The sequence below is a fragment of the Pelophylax lessonae genome (assembly GCF_965119305.1).
Source record: "Pelophylax lessonae genome assembly, chromosome: 12".
Lineage (NCBI taxonomy): Eukaryota > Metazoa > Chordata > Amphibia > Anura > Ranidae > Pelophylax > Pelophylax lessonae.
This window is the reverse complement of record NC_138779.1, coordinates 126,984,761-127,003,873: the sequence shown is the minus strand read 5'-3', so window position 1 is coordinate 127,003,873 and position 19,113 is coordinate 126,984,761. Positions and strand designations below refer to the sequence as shown.

Below are 19,113 nucleotides of genomic sequence, written 5' to 3'. Positions count from 1 at the left end.
GACTAGTATTCTAGTGTTTCTCTTCTCCCTCAGTTTCTCTCCATCGGTCAGCTAATGTGAACCCAGTGTGGAGGGAGAGAGGCAGAGGAGGGTCAAACAAGGATGCTGTGGAGGCGACCGACATCCTCCTAATCAACTGATGACATCATTGATTGTTCGGACGCCATTGTCTAAAACAGGAATCTCCAAACTGGGGCCCTCCAGCTGTTGCTGAACTACACATCCCATGAGGCATTGTAAAACTCTGACATTCACATACATGACTAGGCATGATGGGAATTGTAGTTCCTGAACAACTGGGGGGTCATAGTTTGGAGACCCCTGGTCTAGAAAGTCGTAATGGTGCATAATGAAAACCGGTGTCTTTGTGTAACTAAAAGGGAGGCTTGATCCACCTGCTGGCTTGTATTGAATTTTAAAGTTCTCCTTATACCAAGCAGCCGTTTTGGGTGTTAGGACTAATTGTAAAGCCATAGGACTAAAGATACAACATGAAGAAATTCATGAGAAGGACCATGCCATGTCCTCAGTAAAACAAGTGACTTTACTATGAACACATGCAGGGACTGATATGTTCATCATATGAGCATGACTAATACTCAATATCTGATAATTGCTGGCAAGATACTGACAGCAGACTGAAGCACAAGTTATTTATGCCATTTACAAGGAAAAATAGTTTGCATAGTCATGAGTTATGAAAAGTGCTTCATGTTTGGATTAAGTGATTCCTTCAGAGCTCTACAATAAAATACAAGCAAGGAGCAAAACACCAAGTACAAAGTGTGTTGCCCATAAAAGCATTCAGATGCCATCTTGCAATGGCCTGACCTCAATAGTGAATTCTGGTAGTTGCTATGATTTATGGTGCTTTGGATGCAAAGCTTTGCTGTAAGGGACACTGTCACCTACCCATTCAGAGTGACAGTGTCTCCTGTCAGCAATCCCTCCAGCAAGGTACGGATCTTCGCTCCCTTGCCATCTCTCCAATAAGTCATAGGTGTGCGCTGCCTATTGCATTAGGGTGTGCACCCCAAATGTGTTAGTGGGGCAGTGGATGGTATCAGTAGAGAAGTGGCCCTGTCAGTAGGGCAGAGGTTGGTGTCAGTAGGTCAGTGGACAGTGTTCGTTTTTTATTTTTATTATTTTACTTTTTACAATTTTTTTAGTAGTCCCTTTGGGGGGCTTTGGTGAAGTATCAGCACCGCACGGGGTGATTAGGGTGTGCCCAGGCACATCCAGTACACCCCCTGTGCACACCTATGCAATTAGTTTTAGTGTTATATGGTGTTAAAGCCTACCCAGGTGGATGATGTCACTGACCCATGACAACACAGTGTAAGGGCCTTGCCATGGGCCAGTTGGGTCACATATACCCCAATACCTTACTACCTACCTGGGGAGGCAGGGAGGCAGTGAGGGGGGAGCTCAGAAGGGTGACAATATTTTGCTCATGTAGTGGGCTAGTAGGAGGCACTGTCACTTTGGCTCTTTGGGCCTGTATACTGTCAATTAATTTATAAAAGCATAGTGCATGCAGTATTTTCATTACTATGTGTAATTAGTAAAAAGTGGTTGAGACCAGGGTAGGACTACAAACACTCGCCCAGCGCTCCTTATAAAAGGGATAAGACCACACACTAGATATAGATAATAATAAAATACATAAAATGCATAAAAATTTGCTGATCGCAGCTACTGTGATAAGAACAATGTATGAAAATGATGAAAAAAAAATACTGTAAAAGTACTAAAATAAGTATAGTCCAGCACTTGATTGCATCCAGCAGCGCTCAATATATCAAACATATATCATAGATCATAAAGTCCTCAAAAGGAAAAAAACTGTCTAAATACTCAATGAAATGTTCTTAAAATCCCCCGACAGTTCATATGATAATAATAATAATCCCCGGTGTATTGATGTCCGTAATCAGGTTCCAACCTTCACCACACCAAACGTGACCCCCCTAGTATTGGGCACTCACCGGAAATATTATAAATATACGCCTGTAAGCATAGGTAGCTTGGACCCTTGACATCTTTGGATATCCCTGTCAATGCCTGATGACTTCCACATAGGTATTCCAATCATGGATTCAGAAGTGTCATGGAAATAAAGATGGGGGCACAATAGTGTGATACCGTTTCAACATTTATTGTACAAATCACTCCAAGTTAAAAACCCCAAATCCAATATGCTTACATAAGAACAGATCTTTCAAGCAGAATAATAGTAACCCATTGGTTATGGCCAGCTCACCACTGCTGCGTGAAAATATTCAAGCCTCCTTCAGGGTGAGATCCGGATGCCAGCCAGAACTTCTTGTGGTTACAAGGGAAACAGCATGCTTCAGTGGAGGCTTGAATATTTTCACGCAGCAGTGGTGAGCTGGCCATAACCAATAGGTTACTATTATTCTGCTTGAAAGATCTGTTCTTATGTAAGCATATTGGATTTGGGGTTTTTAACTTGGAGTGATTTGTACAATAAATGTTGAGATGGTATCACACTATTGTGCCCCCATCTTTATTTCCATGACACTTCTGAATCCATGATTGGAATACCTATGTGGAAGTCATCAGGCATTGATGGGGATATCCAAAGGTGTCAAGGGTCCAAGCTACCTATGCTTACAGGCGTATATTTATAATATTTCCGGTGAGTGCCCACTACTAGGGGGGTCACGTTTGGTGTGGTGAAGGTTGGAACCTGATTACGGACATCAATACACCGGGGATTATTATTATCATATGAACTGTCGGGGGATTTTAAGAACATTTCATTGAGTCTTTAGACAGTTTTTTTCCTTTTGAGGACTTTATGATCTATGATATATGTTTGATATATTGAGCGCTGCTGGATGCAATTAAGTGCTGGACTATACTTATTTTAGTACTTTTACAGTATTTTTTTTCATCATTTTCATACTATGTGTAATTAGTCAATTTCTTTTTTTTATAACTTTTTTTTATTTTATTTTTATTTACTACCGGGTTTAGTACATAGATCTGTATGTTATACTATTGATTTTGTTGAATTGTTTATGTAAAAGCCAATTCACACAAATAACACACTTCTACAAACACTGCTAACATTACCAGTGCGTTTCTATCAGGTGTCTACGGGCCCGAAAAAGGAGACATTTCATAGGGAAATAAAATACTGACTTTCTTTGAATGAAATCTAGGCTTTCTATAGTTGGATGATTTTTTTCATAAGAAAAATACCAATTCTGCATCAATGTATAATTTATTTTTGTAAACTGAACACTTTGATGCTAAACATCATCAAGAGATATGTAACAAATACATGTAACAAAAACAGTGAATTGATCTATATTTGCACAAACAAAACAAAAGAAACATGTAAAAATTACGCAGAACATCCCGTGCTACTCTGTACAATGTAATGACAATTAGTCCATGGATAAACACACTAAGGCCTCATGCATACAAGACGTTTAAAAAAATGCCAGTAAAAAGCAGCTTTAAAAGCATGCGGTTAGCCGCGTTGTTGAATAGTGCTTATTGGAGTCTTTCCACGTTTTTGACAATTAGTCCATGGATAAACACACTAAGGCCTCATGCACACAGGACGTTTTAAAAAGCCAGCGCTACTTCCAGTAAAAAGCAGCTTTGAAAGCGTGCAGTTAGCCACGTTGTTGAATAACGCTTATTGGCATCTTTCCACGTTTTTTGGCGTTAGTGTTTTTTCTTTTTTCTTTACAAACACTCCCTATCATGTAAAAATCCCTAAAAACATCACAGCATTACAGCGTTTAGCCACGCTTAGCAGCATTTTTTGACATTTTGCATTTTTATAGCTCAACTGCCTCTGCTCCTGGTTGCACAGGCTGGTGTTTTCTTCTACTGACCCTAAATGCTTATGCCTCCAAACACCTCTGAAAGTTTATGTGTGCATGAGCACATAGGCTAACATAGTGGGGCGTTTAGAGGCAGTAAAAAAAAAAATGTGAGACGCCCCTAACAGCAGCTGTGAAAACGTCCAGTGCACATGAGGCCTAAGGCTCGGTTCACACTGGGGCCACCTGTCGGGCGACTTGTCCCCGAACAAGTCGCACCCTATTCAGTGCAATGGAACTGTTCTAATCGGAGCGACTCAAGTCGATCCGATTTAAAAAAGGTTCCTGCACTACTTGGGGGTGAATTCAGAGCGACTTGCATTGACTTCTGTTAAAAAAGTAATTTGCAAGCCGCGATGAAGTCATGCTGTGTGGCGTGGCTTTAAAGTTGGGCGACTTTGAGCCGCGCTAGTGTGAACTGAGACTTAGGGGTTGGTTTACTAAAAGCAAAAAAAATGTGCACTTTTCAAAGTGCAGTTGCACTCTGCAAGAGCAGTTGCTCCAGAGCTTAGTAAATGAGCAAAAGCTCTGTTTTTATTGATTTTCCTTGCATGTGATTGGTTACTCTTTGCAAAGTGAAGCCTTATCTCATTTATTAAGCTCTGGAGCAGCTGCACATGCAGAGGGCAACTGGACAGTGCAAAGTGCACAGTCCATTTGCCTTTAAGAAATCATCAACCCCTTAGAGTCTGTGGTATAACATCAATTATAGCAAGAGTAGATGAATGGTAGAGGGGTGGATGAAAAATAGATGGATGAACGAAGAGTGGATGGATAGAATGTGGTTCACCACTGCAGCTCCCGTAAGATCTTGGCAGGATCACCTCATAATGCTCACCCCCTCCTGACATCACCAGGATTTTGACAGATGTCACCTTCATAGTGGAGCTGGAGACACCGCCGTCTCTTTCTCTCCATTCTATCTGCTGGAGCTTTGGAGCCCCAGCTACTGCATGCCTGGCAGCCATCCGTTGCCTCTGTGTACCTTCAGCTGATCAGCTCGGGTGTCTCAACCTGCTGTGTTATTATCCAGTGGTGGACTGGTGATTTTTGACATGTAAGTGTGCTGCTTTTAATAAAGGTCTTTTTTGCGTGGTATTAAAGTGTAAGTCCACCCTAAAACTAAAATCCCTGCATCCATAGATCTCTATGATCTAAGCCGATCCGGTCCGGTCTCCAGTTGCGGAAGCTCTGCAGAGGACACAGCCGACAACGGCTGTGAAATGAACGGGAAGTGACCTCACCCATAGAGTTACTATGGGGCTTCCATTATTGGTTGTGTCCTCTGCACCCGCCTCCACAGCGAAGCCGCGGCCGACAGCTCAGCGTGGGATCAGATCGGCTTAAAAAAAGGTATGAATACGGACTTCTTCTTTACAGGGCTAGATAGGTTAGTGTTAGGTCATGGAGGTCTGCAGATGAAGGGATTTTAGTGTTAGGGTGGTGTATCAGTTGTGGATATTTTTTTACTGTTTCATGACAAATGTTCCCATACATGTGTAATAATATCTCTCACCTGCAGGTGGTTTAGTGAGCTTTTGACATCGTGTGTAAAGATGGCTGCTGCATATCCAATTGACCATGTGGTTTTGAGGGGAAGTGCAACCATGTGTTGCTGACATCATTCACAAAAGGACCTGTGAGTGGTCAAGAGGAATCCTGTGGGTGGTCTCTGGTAATACAGGACTATAAATAGAGTCTCTAGCATGGGGGGAGGGGTTCCTATTTGGAGCTGTGGAAAGATTCATCCAGGATTTCATTGTCCTGTTCCAGATATCGAGTGCAAGCTGTTGGCGGAGTTAAGTATTATTTGACCTTTCTTTGGGATATTGGAAATAGGAGTTTATGTTTGAGTCTTGGTAATGTTTATGGTAACTTTTATGTGTAAGGAACTTTATGTATTTTGATGTCTAGTAAAGTTTGGTTTTATGCTTTTTTTTAATCAAAACTGCTCTTTGTGTGTCTGTTCATTTTAAAAATTCACTAGATATTTCAGTGGCTGTCCAGTTTACCTTCATTATAAATTTTGATGTTCCCACAATTATTACAGGCGGACTTCTACTTTAACCTCAGCGCCCTGATTTTTGCTATTTCCTGAATTCATCTATGTATCTATCATGAATAACAACTTCAGGTACCTTGCACAGTGATACTTATGTCTTTGCTCGAAGTCATTCCTGGTACATTGGGAAGCTCGGCCACACAGGTATAAAGTCCTGTAGCACTGTAATCTACAAAATCCAAGTTTAACACAGGCCCATTTGCAATGGTTTTTCCGTCCTAGTAGACATAAAAAATACATTTTCAGTTCAAAGGTTTGTTGCCTTGACATGTACATTAGTCTGGTCAATACCAGTATAAGACTGGTTAATGGAACACTGTATGCTGCTGATGGCTTTTAAACTAGAGATTCACTAACTTGTTTCCAGTGGATTACAGCTTCATTCGATGCATTCACTTCACAGGAAACCATCAATTTACTTTGAAGATCAACAGTAACAGGGGACTCAAGGGACAGCATAGGAGGATCCAGGACTAGAAAAAAAAAGAGATAATTCATTAAATTATAAATGTTTGAAGACCTGAAGATAATTGTAGTCTAAAGTAACAGTGAGAACATCGAAACAAATGGTTATGCAAGCTACTTTTGAAAAATGTTTAGTTGTCAAATAATATTTCAATTTGTTTAAAAATAATACGATGTTTGTACTCTCCATCAAATCCTTCTTTTTGAGTCCATTGAGGGACACAGGAAGCCATTCACCCCATCCTCATGAATATGGAAATATAACCCGAAAATGAAGGACTTCCTGTGTCTCTGAATAAAAAAGGAACGCATTTTGTAAAAAAAAAAAAAAATTCTTAACTACTTAAACTCCAGGAGATTTACCCCCCCCCCCCCTTTTCGTGGTCTTTTTTTGCAATACAGCAAAAAAAATTGTGCGGCCATGCAATGCTGTACCCAAATAAAACGTATGTCATTTTTTTCACCCACAAGTAGAGCTTTCTTTTGGTGGTATTTGGGCACCACTGTGTTTATTATTATTTTTGCGCTACAAACAAAAAAAAGACAATTCTTGAAAAAAAAAAACAAAAAAAAACGGAATTTTTGTAAAATTTTACCGTAAAATTCCTTTCTCTGAGTCCTCCGACAGTCGCCGCCCCTTCCCAAGTCTTCACCAATGGGTATTGACCTTTTCTCCGCAGGAGTAGCTAGGCAACAAGAATTGTTAATACAAAAGCTTTTAGCATAGACACACCCCTAGGGGCTGTCCCCTCAGTCAATACCTCCCTGCACCAGCATTCCCAACTCAGTTTGGTAGCATAGCAGTAAGAGTACACAAAAATCCCAAAAGAGGGGCGGGGGGCGGCGACTGTCGGAGGACTCAGAGAAAGGAATTTTACGGTAAGATTTTACAAAAATTCCGTTTTCTCTTACGTCCTCCGACAGTCGCCGCCCCTTCCCAAGTCTTCACCAATGGGACGTCCCAAAGCAGTGTAGACATGAGGGGTGGGAGACGCAACCGTAGAAAAGGCAACGCAGTACCCACATCAGAGAAAGGAACCTTACCACAGTAAGAGAACCAACTGGGCAACAGGAAAACGTGCTCAACAGGAGCAACAACCCAGGAAAACAAGTAACCCAGGGGTAAAACACCCCAATAACCAAGGGCCCACAAAAACAAGGGTCCCTAAGAAACTGTCGCATTGAGAACTTTACGGCCAAAGGAGGCATCGGCCGATGCCTGAACATCCACCTTATAGAATTTTGAGAAGGTGTGAACGGACGACCAAGTCGCCGCCTTACACTCCTGGGCCACAGAAGCCTGATGACAGTAAGCCCAAGACATACTCAAAGATCTGGTAGAGTGCGCCTTCACAGGGAAAGGAGGAACCTTCCCCTTCAAGGCATAGGCTTGCTCAATGGTCTGTCTGATCCATTTGGCGATGGTCGCAGCCGACGCCGCCATGCCCTTCCGAGGTCCCTCAGGAAGGACAAAGAGGGAATCCGACTTGCGAAAAGATTTAGTGGACGACAGGTAAAACCTGATCGCCCGGACAACATCCAAGGAATGTAAGGCAACCTCCTTTGGATGCTTAGGCTTCGCGCAGAGTGAAGGCAAGACAATGTCTTCATTAAGGTGAAACTCTGAGATCCTTTTCGGAAGAAAGGATGGGTTAGGTCGCAAGACCACCTTATCCTTGTGAATCACCAGGTAGGGAGAGCTGCAGGACAAAGCCGCCAGCTCCGACACCCTGCGAGCCGAAGTGATCGCCACCAAAAAGGCAACCTTCTTGGACAACAGAGACAACGAGATCTCCCTGATCTTTTCAAAGGGAGCCTGTTGTAACACGGACAGAACCATGTTCAAGTCCCATGGAGGCAAAGGTTCCCTCCTAGGAGGGGCCAAATGTCGCACCCCCTGAACAAAGGTGCTAACCAATGAATTAGACGCCACAGGGCGTTGAAAGAGAACGGCCAGCGCAGAAATCTGACTCTTAATCGTGGCCAACGCCAAACGCTGGTCCACTCCAGTTTGGAGGAAAGCCAACACTCTCGACACGAGTATGAGCGAGGGGAATACCCCCTGGACTCACACCAGGCAAAGTATGCTTTCCAAGTACGGTAGTAAATTTTCCCAGAAGAGGCTTTTCTAGCCTTGATCAAAGTGGGAATGACCTCAGGGGAGAGACCCCTATCCTTCAGGACCTGGCTTTCAACAGCCAGGCCGTTAAAGCCAGCGACTGTAAAGCAGGATGGAATATCGGCCCTTGAGACAGAAGGTCTTCCCGAAGCGGCAGGTGCCACGGAGCGTCGACTGCCAGATTTACGAGGTCTGCGTACCAAGACCGGCGAGGCCAGTCGGGTGCCACCAGAATCACCGCATGCTGTTCCGAGGCCAATCTGCGAAGCAGCCTGGACAGTAGTTGAATCGGGGGAAAGGCATACATCAGACGATACTGATGCCAGGGCGCCACTAACGCATCCGAGGCGTCCGCCCGAGGATCGCGCGTTCTTGCCACGAACCTTTCCACCTTGTTGTTTAGACGAGACGCGAACAGGTCCACATCTGGAGAACCCCACTTCGCGCACAACATCTGGAAGACATCCGGGTGAAGGGACCATTCCCCCTGGTCCAGGGTCTGGCGACTCAGATAGTCCGCCTGCCAGTTCTCCACCCCCGGTATGTGAACTGCCGTTATCGCTGGGACGTGCGTCTCGGCCCAAGACAGAATGTCGGCCACTTCCCGAGCCGCCCGGGCACTCCTGGTGCCCCCTTGATGGTTGACATAGGCCACCGCAGTGGCATTGTCTGTCTGAACCCGAACTGGACGGCCCCAAAGCCGGTCCGTCCATCGCAGAAGACAAAGCTTTATCGCCCTCAATTCCAGAATGTTGATCGGAAGGGAGGACTCCTCCTCCGACCAAGTTCCCTGGGCGGACAAAACGCCCAGAACACCACCCCAGCCTGACAGGCTGGCATCCGTGGTGATCACCGTCCACAACAATGGACGAAAAGACTTGCCCCCCGACATCGCCGGGGACTGGAGCCACCACAGAAGATCCCTTCTGGTGCTGTGGCTCAACGAGATCCGCAGATCCAGGGATTGCGGCCGTCCGTCCCATTCGGCAAGAATCTCCGCTTGGAGACCCCGCGTGTGAAACTGGGCAAAGGGGATCGCCTCAAAAGCCGAGACCATTAAACCTAGACATCTCATGCATGTCCAGAGAGACGAGTGCCGGTTGTCCCTGAGGGACCTGACCTCGTCCTGAAGTGTCCGAAGCTTGTCTTCCGGTAGGAAGACCTTCGCTTGGACAGAGTCCAGAATCATTCCCAGGTAGGGAAGACGAACCGAAGGACACAGAGTCGACTTCGGAATGTTTATAGTCCAACCGAACTCCTGCAGTGTCCGCATCGTGGTGGACAGGTCGGTCACCAGGCTCTGACTGGCGTTTGACCTTATCAGGATATCGTCCAGATACCCCAAGACAGCAATGCCCTGTGCTCGCAACAGGGCCAGAACCGGCGCCAGCACCATCTGTCCCGAATGTGGGTCAGCCAAGGTTGTAGGAAACCGCGCAGATGTCCCCCCACCCCAGAAACGGGCGAGGGCGCCCCTTCAGGCGGAAGTGGTATGGGAAGTCGAACCGGACTGGCCGGACTTCTGCTTCCCTGCCCACGGCTTCTTCTGGGAGCCTTGGCCTTTGAAGGGCTTGCCCTTGGATTGCGACCTAAAGGCACGAAAGGACCCCTGAGAGGGTCTAAACGAGGAATTCCGTTTACCACGGAAGGACTTATGCTTGTGAGACTGGGGTAAGAGAGTACTCTTGCCCCCCGTAACCCCTTTTATCAGAGTATCCAAAGCCTCGCCAAAAAGGCGAGATCCCTGGTAGGGAAAATCCGCCAGCGTCTTGCGAGAAGATTGGTCGACCGACCAATTTTTCAGCCATATCAGACGACGGTTCAGTATCGCCACGCTGGACAGTCGCGCAGCCAAGGGAGCTAAATTCAAGTCTGCATCACACAAGTACATGACACCCTGATGGATCTGATCCACCATAGCCAACGTGGTAGGCGGAGCCGAATCAGCCACCAGGGTGCGCCTGAGCATCTTCGTCCAATCTGGAACAGCCTGTGCCGCCATAATGGAAGCAAAAATAGGCTTCAGCATAGAACCAGCAACCATATAGGCATGACGGGCAAGAGACTCCATTCTCCTGTCCGTAGGGTCCCGGAAAACCGGGGTATCCTCAGAAGGAACCGCAGTAGCCTTGTTCAAAATGGCCACCGCGTGATCCACCTGAGGCGCCACACACTAACGCTCGTCGGGGGAGGGCGCAAACGGATAAAGCAGTTTAAACTTACTTGGCACAGTAAAGGGCTTCTTTAAATTGCGCCACTGCTCATTAACAGTATGATGAAATTCCGCAGGGCAGGGAAAAACCTGCGCTGATTTTCGAGTTCTCTGCGTTCCAAAAGAGGACACCCTAGCAGGAGGAGTAGGCTCATCCTCTAGGTGCAAGGTATCTTTAATGGAGGCAATCAGCTCATTCATGAGTGCAAGCTCTTCAGGCGAGCCAGGGGGAGAAACATCAACCCCCTCCACCTCTGCCTCCCCCTCAGACCCCATAAGGTCCAAAGATGAGCGGGACCCCGAGAAGGGTACGCCAGCCACAGCAGCCACATCGCCCTCTGAATCAGAGGAAATGGATAACCTGGCCCTTTTTGCGGATCGATCAGCCATCAGCATCTGCACCTGAGAAACCAAGGACGCCACCACCGCGGCCAGATCAGCCCCCTCGGGGGGTGCATCAGCCCCCTGGTCCCCCACCAGGGCGGGGGGAAACTTGCTATCCTGAGAATCCATGCCACAGCAATGAAAAGGGAAAAAAAGGTACTGGCCCTTTAACACCACGGCGAACGCAGCCCACCGTACACTACAGTATGCACCGATCCCGCAGGGATAGAGAACACTGAGCAAGGAATGACAGGACAAGAAGGTAAAAACCTGGAGAGAGCACAACAGGCCGCTGCCACCGATCGCTGTTCCCAGAGAAAGAGGAAGTGATGCAATAGCTGGCTGACTGATATAGCCTATGAGGCTCCACAAACATGGCCGCTCGGCTGAGGGATGAGGCTACAGGAAAATGGCGCCGACATGTGCTCGAATGAGCGCGGCCCGCCAAAATGGCGGCGAATGGTGCCAAAACACGGCGCTGTACAGGGACAGGGACGGCCACAGCATATATGCAAAAAAATGGCGGATCGCAGCAGCGGCCGCCGCACAACACATGTCTGTACCTAAATCTGCACCCAGAGCATAACTCACAGCAGAGTAGGATGGCCCCCCCTCGCAGCCCACAGGCAATGCAGCCATACAGGGATCTGATAGGGAGCCCGCATTTACACAGACATGGGGGGTACTACACAGCCACAGACTGACACCCACACAGAAGGTCCCCACACAGAAGGTGCTTACCGTACCAGATGGCGTGGGGAACCGTCTCCAGCGACAAACCGCTATCAAGGCAGACAGGGAGTGCCGCAGCCAGGACGCTTGTGGACCGCAGCCATAGACCGCAGCATGGCGTTCAGTGAGGTAGCCACCTCACAGGTAGCATCCCTGCAGCGAACAGGGATGGGTCGTTCAATGTGCCAGGGCAAACCTAAGCTGAACGCTCGATGGCAGGCTGGGGATCCATCTGGCACTTAGCCCTGAGATCCAGGGCGGCCAGTCCGAGACCCAGCTCCGCATGAACATCTTCATCCGAAGAACCCTAAACTAAAGCTGACAAAATAACAGCTAGTAAAGAAAAGAAAAATACTTGAAATAAAATCAAAAAGGGTAGAAGGCTGAGACTAAAGCCCCAGCACAGGAAAGCCTGCTACTCCTAAGCTAGGCAAGATCAAACTGAGTTGGGAATGCTGGTGCAGGGAGGTATTGACTGAGGGGACAGCCCCTAGGGGTGTGTCTATGCTAAAAGCTTTTGTATTAACAATTCTTGTTGCCTAGCTACTCCTGCGGAGCAAAGGTCAATACCCATTGGTGAAGACTTGGGAAGGGGCGGCGACTGTCGGAGGACGTAAGAAAAAAAACAATATTTTTTACTTTCTGCTATAAAACACATCCAATCAAAATTTAAAAAATCTATTTTTTTCACAAATTGAGGCCAATATTTATTCTGCTACATATTTTTTGTAAAAATGTATGGAACTTTTATTCATTTAATAATTTTTTTCTAGTAATGGCGGCGATCGGTGACTTACAGTGAGACTGCCATATTGCAGCGGACATGCAGACACTAATTGATGCTTTTGACACTTTGCGGGAACCAGTGACAGTAATACAGTGATCAGTTCTAAAAATATGCTCTGTTACTGTACTAATGACACTTGCTGGGAAGGGGTTAAACATCTAGGGAAATCAAAGGGTTAAATGTGTGCCTAGCCAGTGTTTTTGTGTAAACTGTCTTCTGCTTTTACTAGGGGAAGAGATGGATTCTAGTCCCTGCTTTGCATAGGGAGATCCCTGTTCTGTGTGTATTACCGACGATCGGCAGGTGTTGGGTACATCAAGTGCCCAGCACCCACAGATCGGCTTCTGCTGTGAATAATCACAGAACTGGCCCGTTGGTGACGCGCACATGCCCCCTGCAGGTAGAAGTGCAGAATCACGTATATATACTTGATCCTGCGCAGAGCTGCCGCCCTGTAGCAGTAAAACTGCAATAGAGCTGTCAGCAAGTGGTTAAGCAGCATTCAGTATTATGCTCTTTGGGATTAATAAAGTATTCTGAAGATGAATCTGAATCATTTGGCTTTCTACAGCTGAATTTCAGGAATTCAGCCACTTTTAAATATGTGCTGGCTAACTATGCCACTTTGTGGACATATTGCCTATCTACAACTGACCGTTTTATTCTGCTATGACTAAACTCTTGGCACTCTGACAGGTGAGACGCTGCTTGCTCACACAGCAGCAGCTCTGCCCACCCCTTCCCTCTGCTGTCCATTCACATAAGACATTGTATTTTATAAATAGATTCTAATATTACAAAGCACTCTGTAATTGGGCATGAGGAGGGAAGGGGCTGAACCACAAGGTCCAGTATAGTGATAGCTATTCTCCCAGCGCTCAGTAAAAATGTAAAGTGTAGATTAAAGAGATAAGTCCATGAGGTGGCATGCACCTCTTCAGACTTTACTGATGGTAATCTAGTACATTTCAGAAAGTGTCTGAATTCTTAGAGTTCAGCTTTAAAGTTTTTTTCAGTTCTACCTCCTCCCAGCTCCCCAAATGTGTGACTCTATAGCTGCAAATATGGTTTTGTGTCAGTGTTTCCTCTTTTACTACCCAACATTTCAGCAGCCATTACAAGCACTTATCTCAATTCTTTCTGTTTTCATATCTGCGCAGTCTGTATAGTCACATCTAGGCTAAGTCTGATCTGCAATTCAAGCTGATAAGCAAACAATGGATGCAATATTATTTGAAGAAGGCCCCTTTCACACAGGCGGACCCTTCAGATCGGCCTGTCCGTTTTTTAGGCGGATCTGAACGGTCCCCCCATGCATCCCTATGGGGCAGCCGATGTCAGCGGAGACATGTCCGCTGACATCCGATCCAACCTGATCTGTTAAATCTGGACGGATGGAACTATTTTCCATCCGTCCAGTAGATCGGATGGGGAACTGACAGCTGTGTCTCCGCACACAGCGCGGAGAACAGCTGTCATCCTCCTGCGGAGTCCGTCCAACGGACGGATAGTGTGAAAGAGCCCGGAGGATTGCAGGTAACTGCATATATTTTAAAATACCTTAAAGAATATATATCTGACTCATATTTAGTTTTTGAACGAAAAAAAAAATGAAAACTTTTTTTCGTTCAGACTAGGCAATCTGCATCAGCAGTTGGTGCTGTAAATGTGGGTTATAAATTATCTATTTGCCTTTTTGTTATATTCATAATTGTGCAATTTTTTCATAGGAAAATAATACATGTGGGCATTTTTAGATCACTCCTTTAGAGACTTGTTTTTCGGTTAGCATTTTATTTGCTCAGGTTAGGTATCAAGCAATCTGTGTACTTTTTAGTTTACAACAGCAAGAGCAGAGGAAAGAAATATTTATATACATTGTATCTTTAATATTTCAGAATCAATATCTAAAAGGTATCAAAATAGGAATCCCAGTGTATGTTCCTTTCAATTTGTCCCAGATGATAGGGGGTTAAAGGAAAGAATGAATTTATCCATGTAGCTCCATATGCTAATAATGCAACTGCTGTGGGAAATTTAACTAAGTATCAAATACACAGTGCACCTGGCAATACTTTGTATATGTCATTAAACAGCTGTTGACGGTTATCTTTTTCATTTTTAATGCTACCCAACTGACATAATTGATTACCATGTTCTTCAACTGTAAGCTATAAAACTAAGAATAACTAGTGCTCCTTCATCCATTGTTCATTCTTTCACCAGATTGTGTAAACATTTTAAGACTTTGTAGCAACCATTCCTTGCTCTTTTTTATCCCAAACAGGTGGCAATCTGTATAGATTGCAAACAAACCTGTATACAACGTATTAAAAAGACTCTATACATTGTTAGTAGGCACTATTTGATGCTGCCAATGGTATTAACTTCAGAATACTTTAACAACAGCCCAGAATTTCTTATAAAGCCTCTCCAGATTTGCAGGGGACACCAGATCAGGACAAACAATAAAGGGTTCTTTACTGTCAGAGCGGTAAGGATGTGGAATTCTCTTCCACATGCAGTGGTGTCAGCAGGGAGCATCGATAGTTTAAAAAAACTATTAGATGGGAACCTTAAAGACCACAACATACAGGGATATACAATGAACGGTTAAAAGCAAATACACACAATCATAGGTTGAACTGGATGGACTGGTGTCTTTTTTCAACCTCAGTAACTATGTAAGACATTGAGACGTTATCCTGTCTTCCAATGACTCTCATGCCACTATTTCTATATATATTTTTATATTCATTCCTTTACATAGGAGCTTTAAAATGTATATATGCATATATTAGTATTTCTAAGGAATTACCCATTGCTATTTGGTCACTTTAGTACTCTTCCCCCTATTTCAATGGAGATGTTAATAATGCTGAGACTCTCCTTATACTTACATACACACATCCCTTAAATATCCAACTTACATCAACATAGGGATGTATATTTTGATATACATAGATATTCATAAATGTAAAACATGTTTTTATTTTTTTTTTCCAATTTTCTATCATATATACATTTTTTCTTTTGTAGACTATTTATTTTCATCTCTACGCTTTCCATCTCTATGGCGTGTGCTCTGGCAGGTCTTGCTAGATCCCATCTGACGACTCCTACATGCATAGTGTAATCATTCCATTTTTGGGCAATATGATGGATATTATCGATGGTTTTTTATTCATTCTGGCTGATATACATTTGGTTTATTGGTACTAACATGTACTGTAAAGTACTCTTTTGTAATTAAGCAAACAATGATAAGCAGTTATTTGTTTATTAGGGGGTTTATAATTCTTCTTGTTTGTTTGCGCCACTCTAGAAGTGCTCTGGTCTCTCAAATTTACACCCCTGAGAAAAGAAAAGCAATTTCTGAAACGCGTTGTATGTTTTTTTCCATGGTCATCTTGCCATGGTGATATTCAGTAGTCCGAAGGATATGTAGAACTGTGTGCCACTGTGTATTCTGTATTTTGTTAACCTGATTGTACATCAGCCTTTCAGTGATTTTAATGATTTTTTCTAATAAAATTTGTATTATACTTTTAATACTCCTCTGACAAATTACTTGTTGTTATGATTTAAAGTATTTTTACAGGCCGGTAAAGTCCCACTAGAGGGTTTCTTACTTCTGTTTCTTCATGACACTGAGACCAAGCATGATATTCTTTCCAACTCAACCAAGTTGTAGGTGGTCAAATATTTAGGTTTTGGTACCTTTCACTATTGAAAAGTGGAAAACTGGCTCAAAAAATATTGCCTCAAATATTTAGCAGTGTTTTTTTTACTTATATTTTATAAAGCCTGGTTGTTTCAAACAACATCGGGGCTCTATTTACACATGTTAGTTGTGGCAACATGAAAAGCACCTGTTCTATTATCAATGGCACTCCAATAACTGTACAGCAGAGATCAATGCAAAGCAGAACCCCACAAGGTACATGCCACGCGTTGTGGTCCACTCCTTTGGAAAGAAAGGGTTATGTTTTTTTTTTTTTTTTGCTTGTGACCATGTTTTGGCAGCCCATTCATATTGAATAAGCTGGCACAACTCACAGTAACACACAATGTAGTTTGTGTTCATTTACAACTGCTCGCTAATGTGTATATCAGTTCTTTCACAACGCTTGTTTTTACTCTTCCATTGAACAATTACACACACAACTAAAACTAACTGCGGTCTCTGCTGTGATTCTTTTTCTATATAAATCATTATGGTCTTACTCACTTGCAAACAGAAATTGCACTGTGTTGCAAAATACCCATGTGTTTAACCAAGAGCTTCCATCATTCAGACATCCTCTTTATAAAGTATTTTTCAAGACCATAATAAAGTATGCACGAAATGACAATACATTTCCTTTGTGCTTGTTTTAGGGATTATGTTAGAGCCGTGGTTCTCCACCACTGGGCCATTGCCACCTTTCTCCTGGACCTCTAGCCAGCTACAGATCCCCTAAGATCCCAGAGTGCATCTGAGCACCCAAAGGGCACCAATCTTCCATAGTTGCCCACAGTGCCCTCTAGCTTACTGCAGAGTCTCCAGTCCCCCATGGTGGCCCCAACAATGTCCAACAGTGCCCCTCCCCATCCCCTGCACTAACATTCAGTCTTCCACATTGCCCCTGCAAAATCCCCAGCCTTCCAAAGAGACCCCCAGCCCCTCCAAAGACCCCATCTGCCACAACTGCCCCTTTCTCCCTCCAGAAACCTTATCCCCTATAGGACCACCGAGTCTGCTGCAGAGTTTGCCAAACCCCCCCCACCCCCGAACCTTTATCCCCCCAAAGTGACACCCAGCCCCACCTTTAGTACATAGTTTGTATTTCTATACTTTTATTGAGTATTACATTTTTTGTTTTTTTTTACTGACAGGGCATCGAATGTTGGGGAAGAATCTACCAGGCCGTGGCCTCAGAGCCACTTGAGATAGAGAATAACTATTGGGGAGCTGTGGCCTTTTACCTTTTTTTGGTGCTGGGGGCTTCATACATATCAATAACAATGTCTATATTTTGTGCCCAAGGACCACATGCGACCCCTCGGCACTTGTTGTGCAGCCCTCAGACCCCACCAGTGAGGTGTGGGGAGTGGGATTATTGATTTGTAAAAATGTAGCATCAGTAATCTCTGCTAGTCTCATTTGACACCAGTCTCTCACTGTATTCTGCAGCACATTTCCAGTGTCCAACTAAACCTCCACCATATCCACAGTCTCTCAACATAATTTCCTCTAGTATGTATGCAGCCTCTCACAATACTTTCCAGCATTACATATATTGAAGATAAGGCCCCTTTCACACGACTGCTCTGATCAGAAGGTCCATTCACCCCTATGGACAGGTCCATTTACAATCGACCGCCTATATAGCAGAGCGGGCTCTGTTTGTGTCTGCTCTGCATAAACTGATTGAAAACAGACGTGTCATCCACCGTTCTGCTCTAATCAACAGAGGATCAGAGGACAGATCCCCCACTGATGTAATCAAAGTCTGCCCTGTGTAAAGGGGGCCTTATGTGAGGCCCCCTATACTTCATAAGTTGACAAACTGTGAATGTTTCACATGCCCATTGTGCTGTTTTTCTTGTGCAAGCTCCGCCAACTGACAGTAGGAACAACTCACCAGAGTTGATTGATCTTTTGATGAAAGAATGTCACAAAAGCACCTGATCTTTATATTTGAGAGCCAGATGCAATCTGACAATTTTTCGTTAGTGGTGGACATACTTCCAGCCTCCTTCCTAGCTGACCCGATCTTTTGACCAAGTGTACGGTAGGTCCTACTGGTTTTGTTACATGACTTCATCAAGAGTTTGCTAAGAAAATAGGAATCTAGTACCCCTATCCACCAGACCACCAAGAGTACCTGCTCTATTTACTACCTAAGTGCTCATTTGCATTTGCAGTTGGGGGGGGGGGGGGTGACAGGCATTTTTACTGTGTTTTTACCAGCCTTAAAGCAGCAAGTGGGGGTTTATACAAGAATGAAACCTGATACATCTGGAAGGCAATACTGCTGAACACGATCCATTCAAGTGAATGGGGCCGTGCCAAAACCATGTGCAATGTGGTGATGCAGGCTTTTGGGGGTTAAAACAGGTGACATAATGTCTCCTCACCACCTGTCAAACGCCCTCTGAAAAGTGATTCAGAGGGCCAACACTAGTGGAATCTAGCCCTAAGGTAGCTGATATTTCAAAGAACTAAATAAGTCAAAGGAAAGATAAAAACACCTAATTTTAGGACAGCAAATATTTCAAGGCTGAGGGCTGCTTTCCAAGATTTAGACTGGGAGGGAATGGCGAAACATTTTAAAATATATTAATAGTAAAAAGGTTAGGTCTGAGCATGTAGGCCCTTTACAGAATAATCTGGAGTGGGTGACTGGGCACAAAGAGTAGGCAAATCTATTAATATCTTCTTCAGCTCTGTGTATATAAAGGAAAATTGGGAAGCTTAAGTCCTTAATGGGGATGATATTG

At 44.5% G+C, this 19,113-nt stretch overlaps 1 protein-coding gene across 1 annotated transcript in view; it reads right to left on the bottom strand.

Moving 5' to 3' along the window:
* MCAM (melanoma cell adhesion molecule) overlaps positions 1-19,113 on the bottom strand; it is a 148,289-nt gene that overhangs the window by 23,616 nt on the left and 105,560 nt on the right. Inside the window, exons 9-10 of the mRNA XM_082274546.1 lie at positions 6,286-6,401; positions 6,005-6,146 (exon numbers count right to left, since the gene is read on the bottom strand). Coding sequence (XP_082130672.1) covers positions 6,005-6,146; positions 6,286-6,401 — 258 coding nt within the window. The remainder of the gene's footprint in view (positions 1-6,004; positions 6,147-6,285; positions 6,402-19,113) is intronic.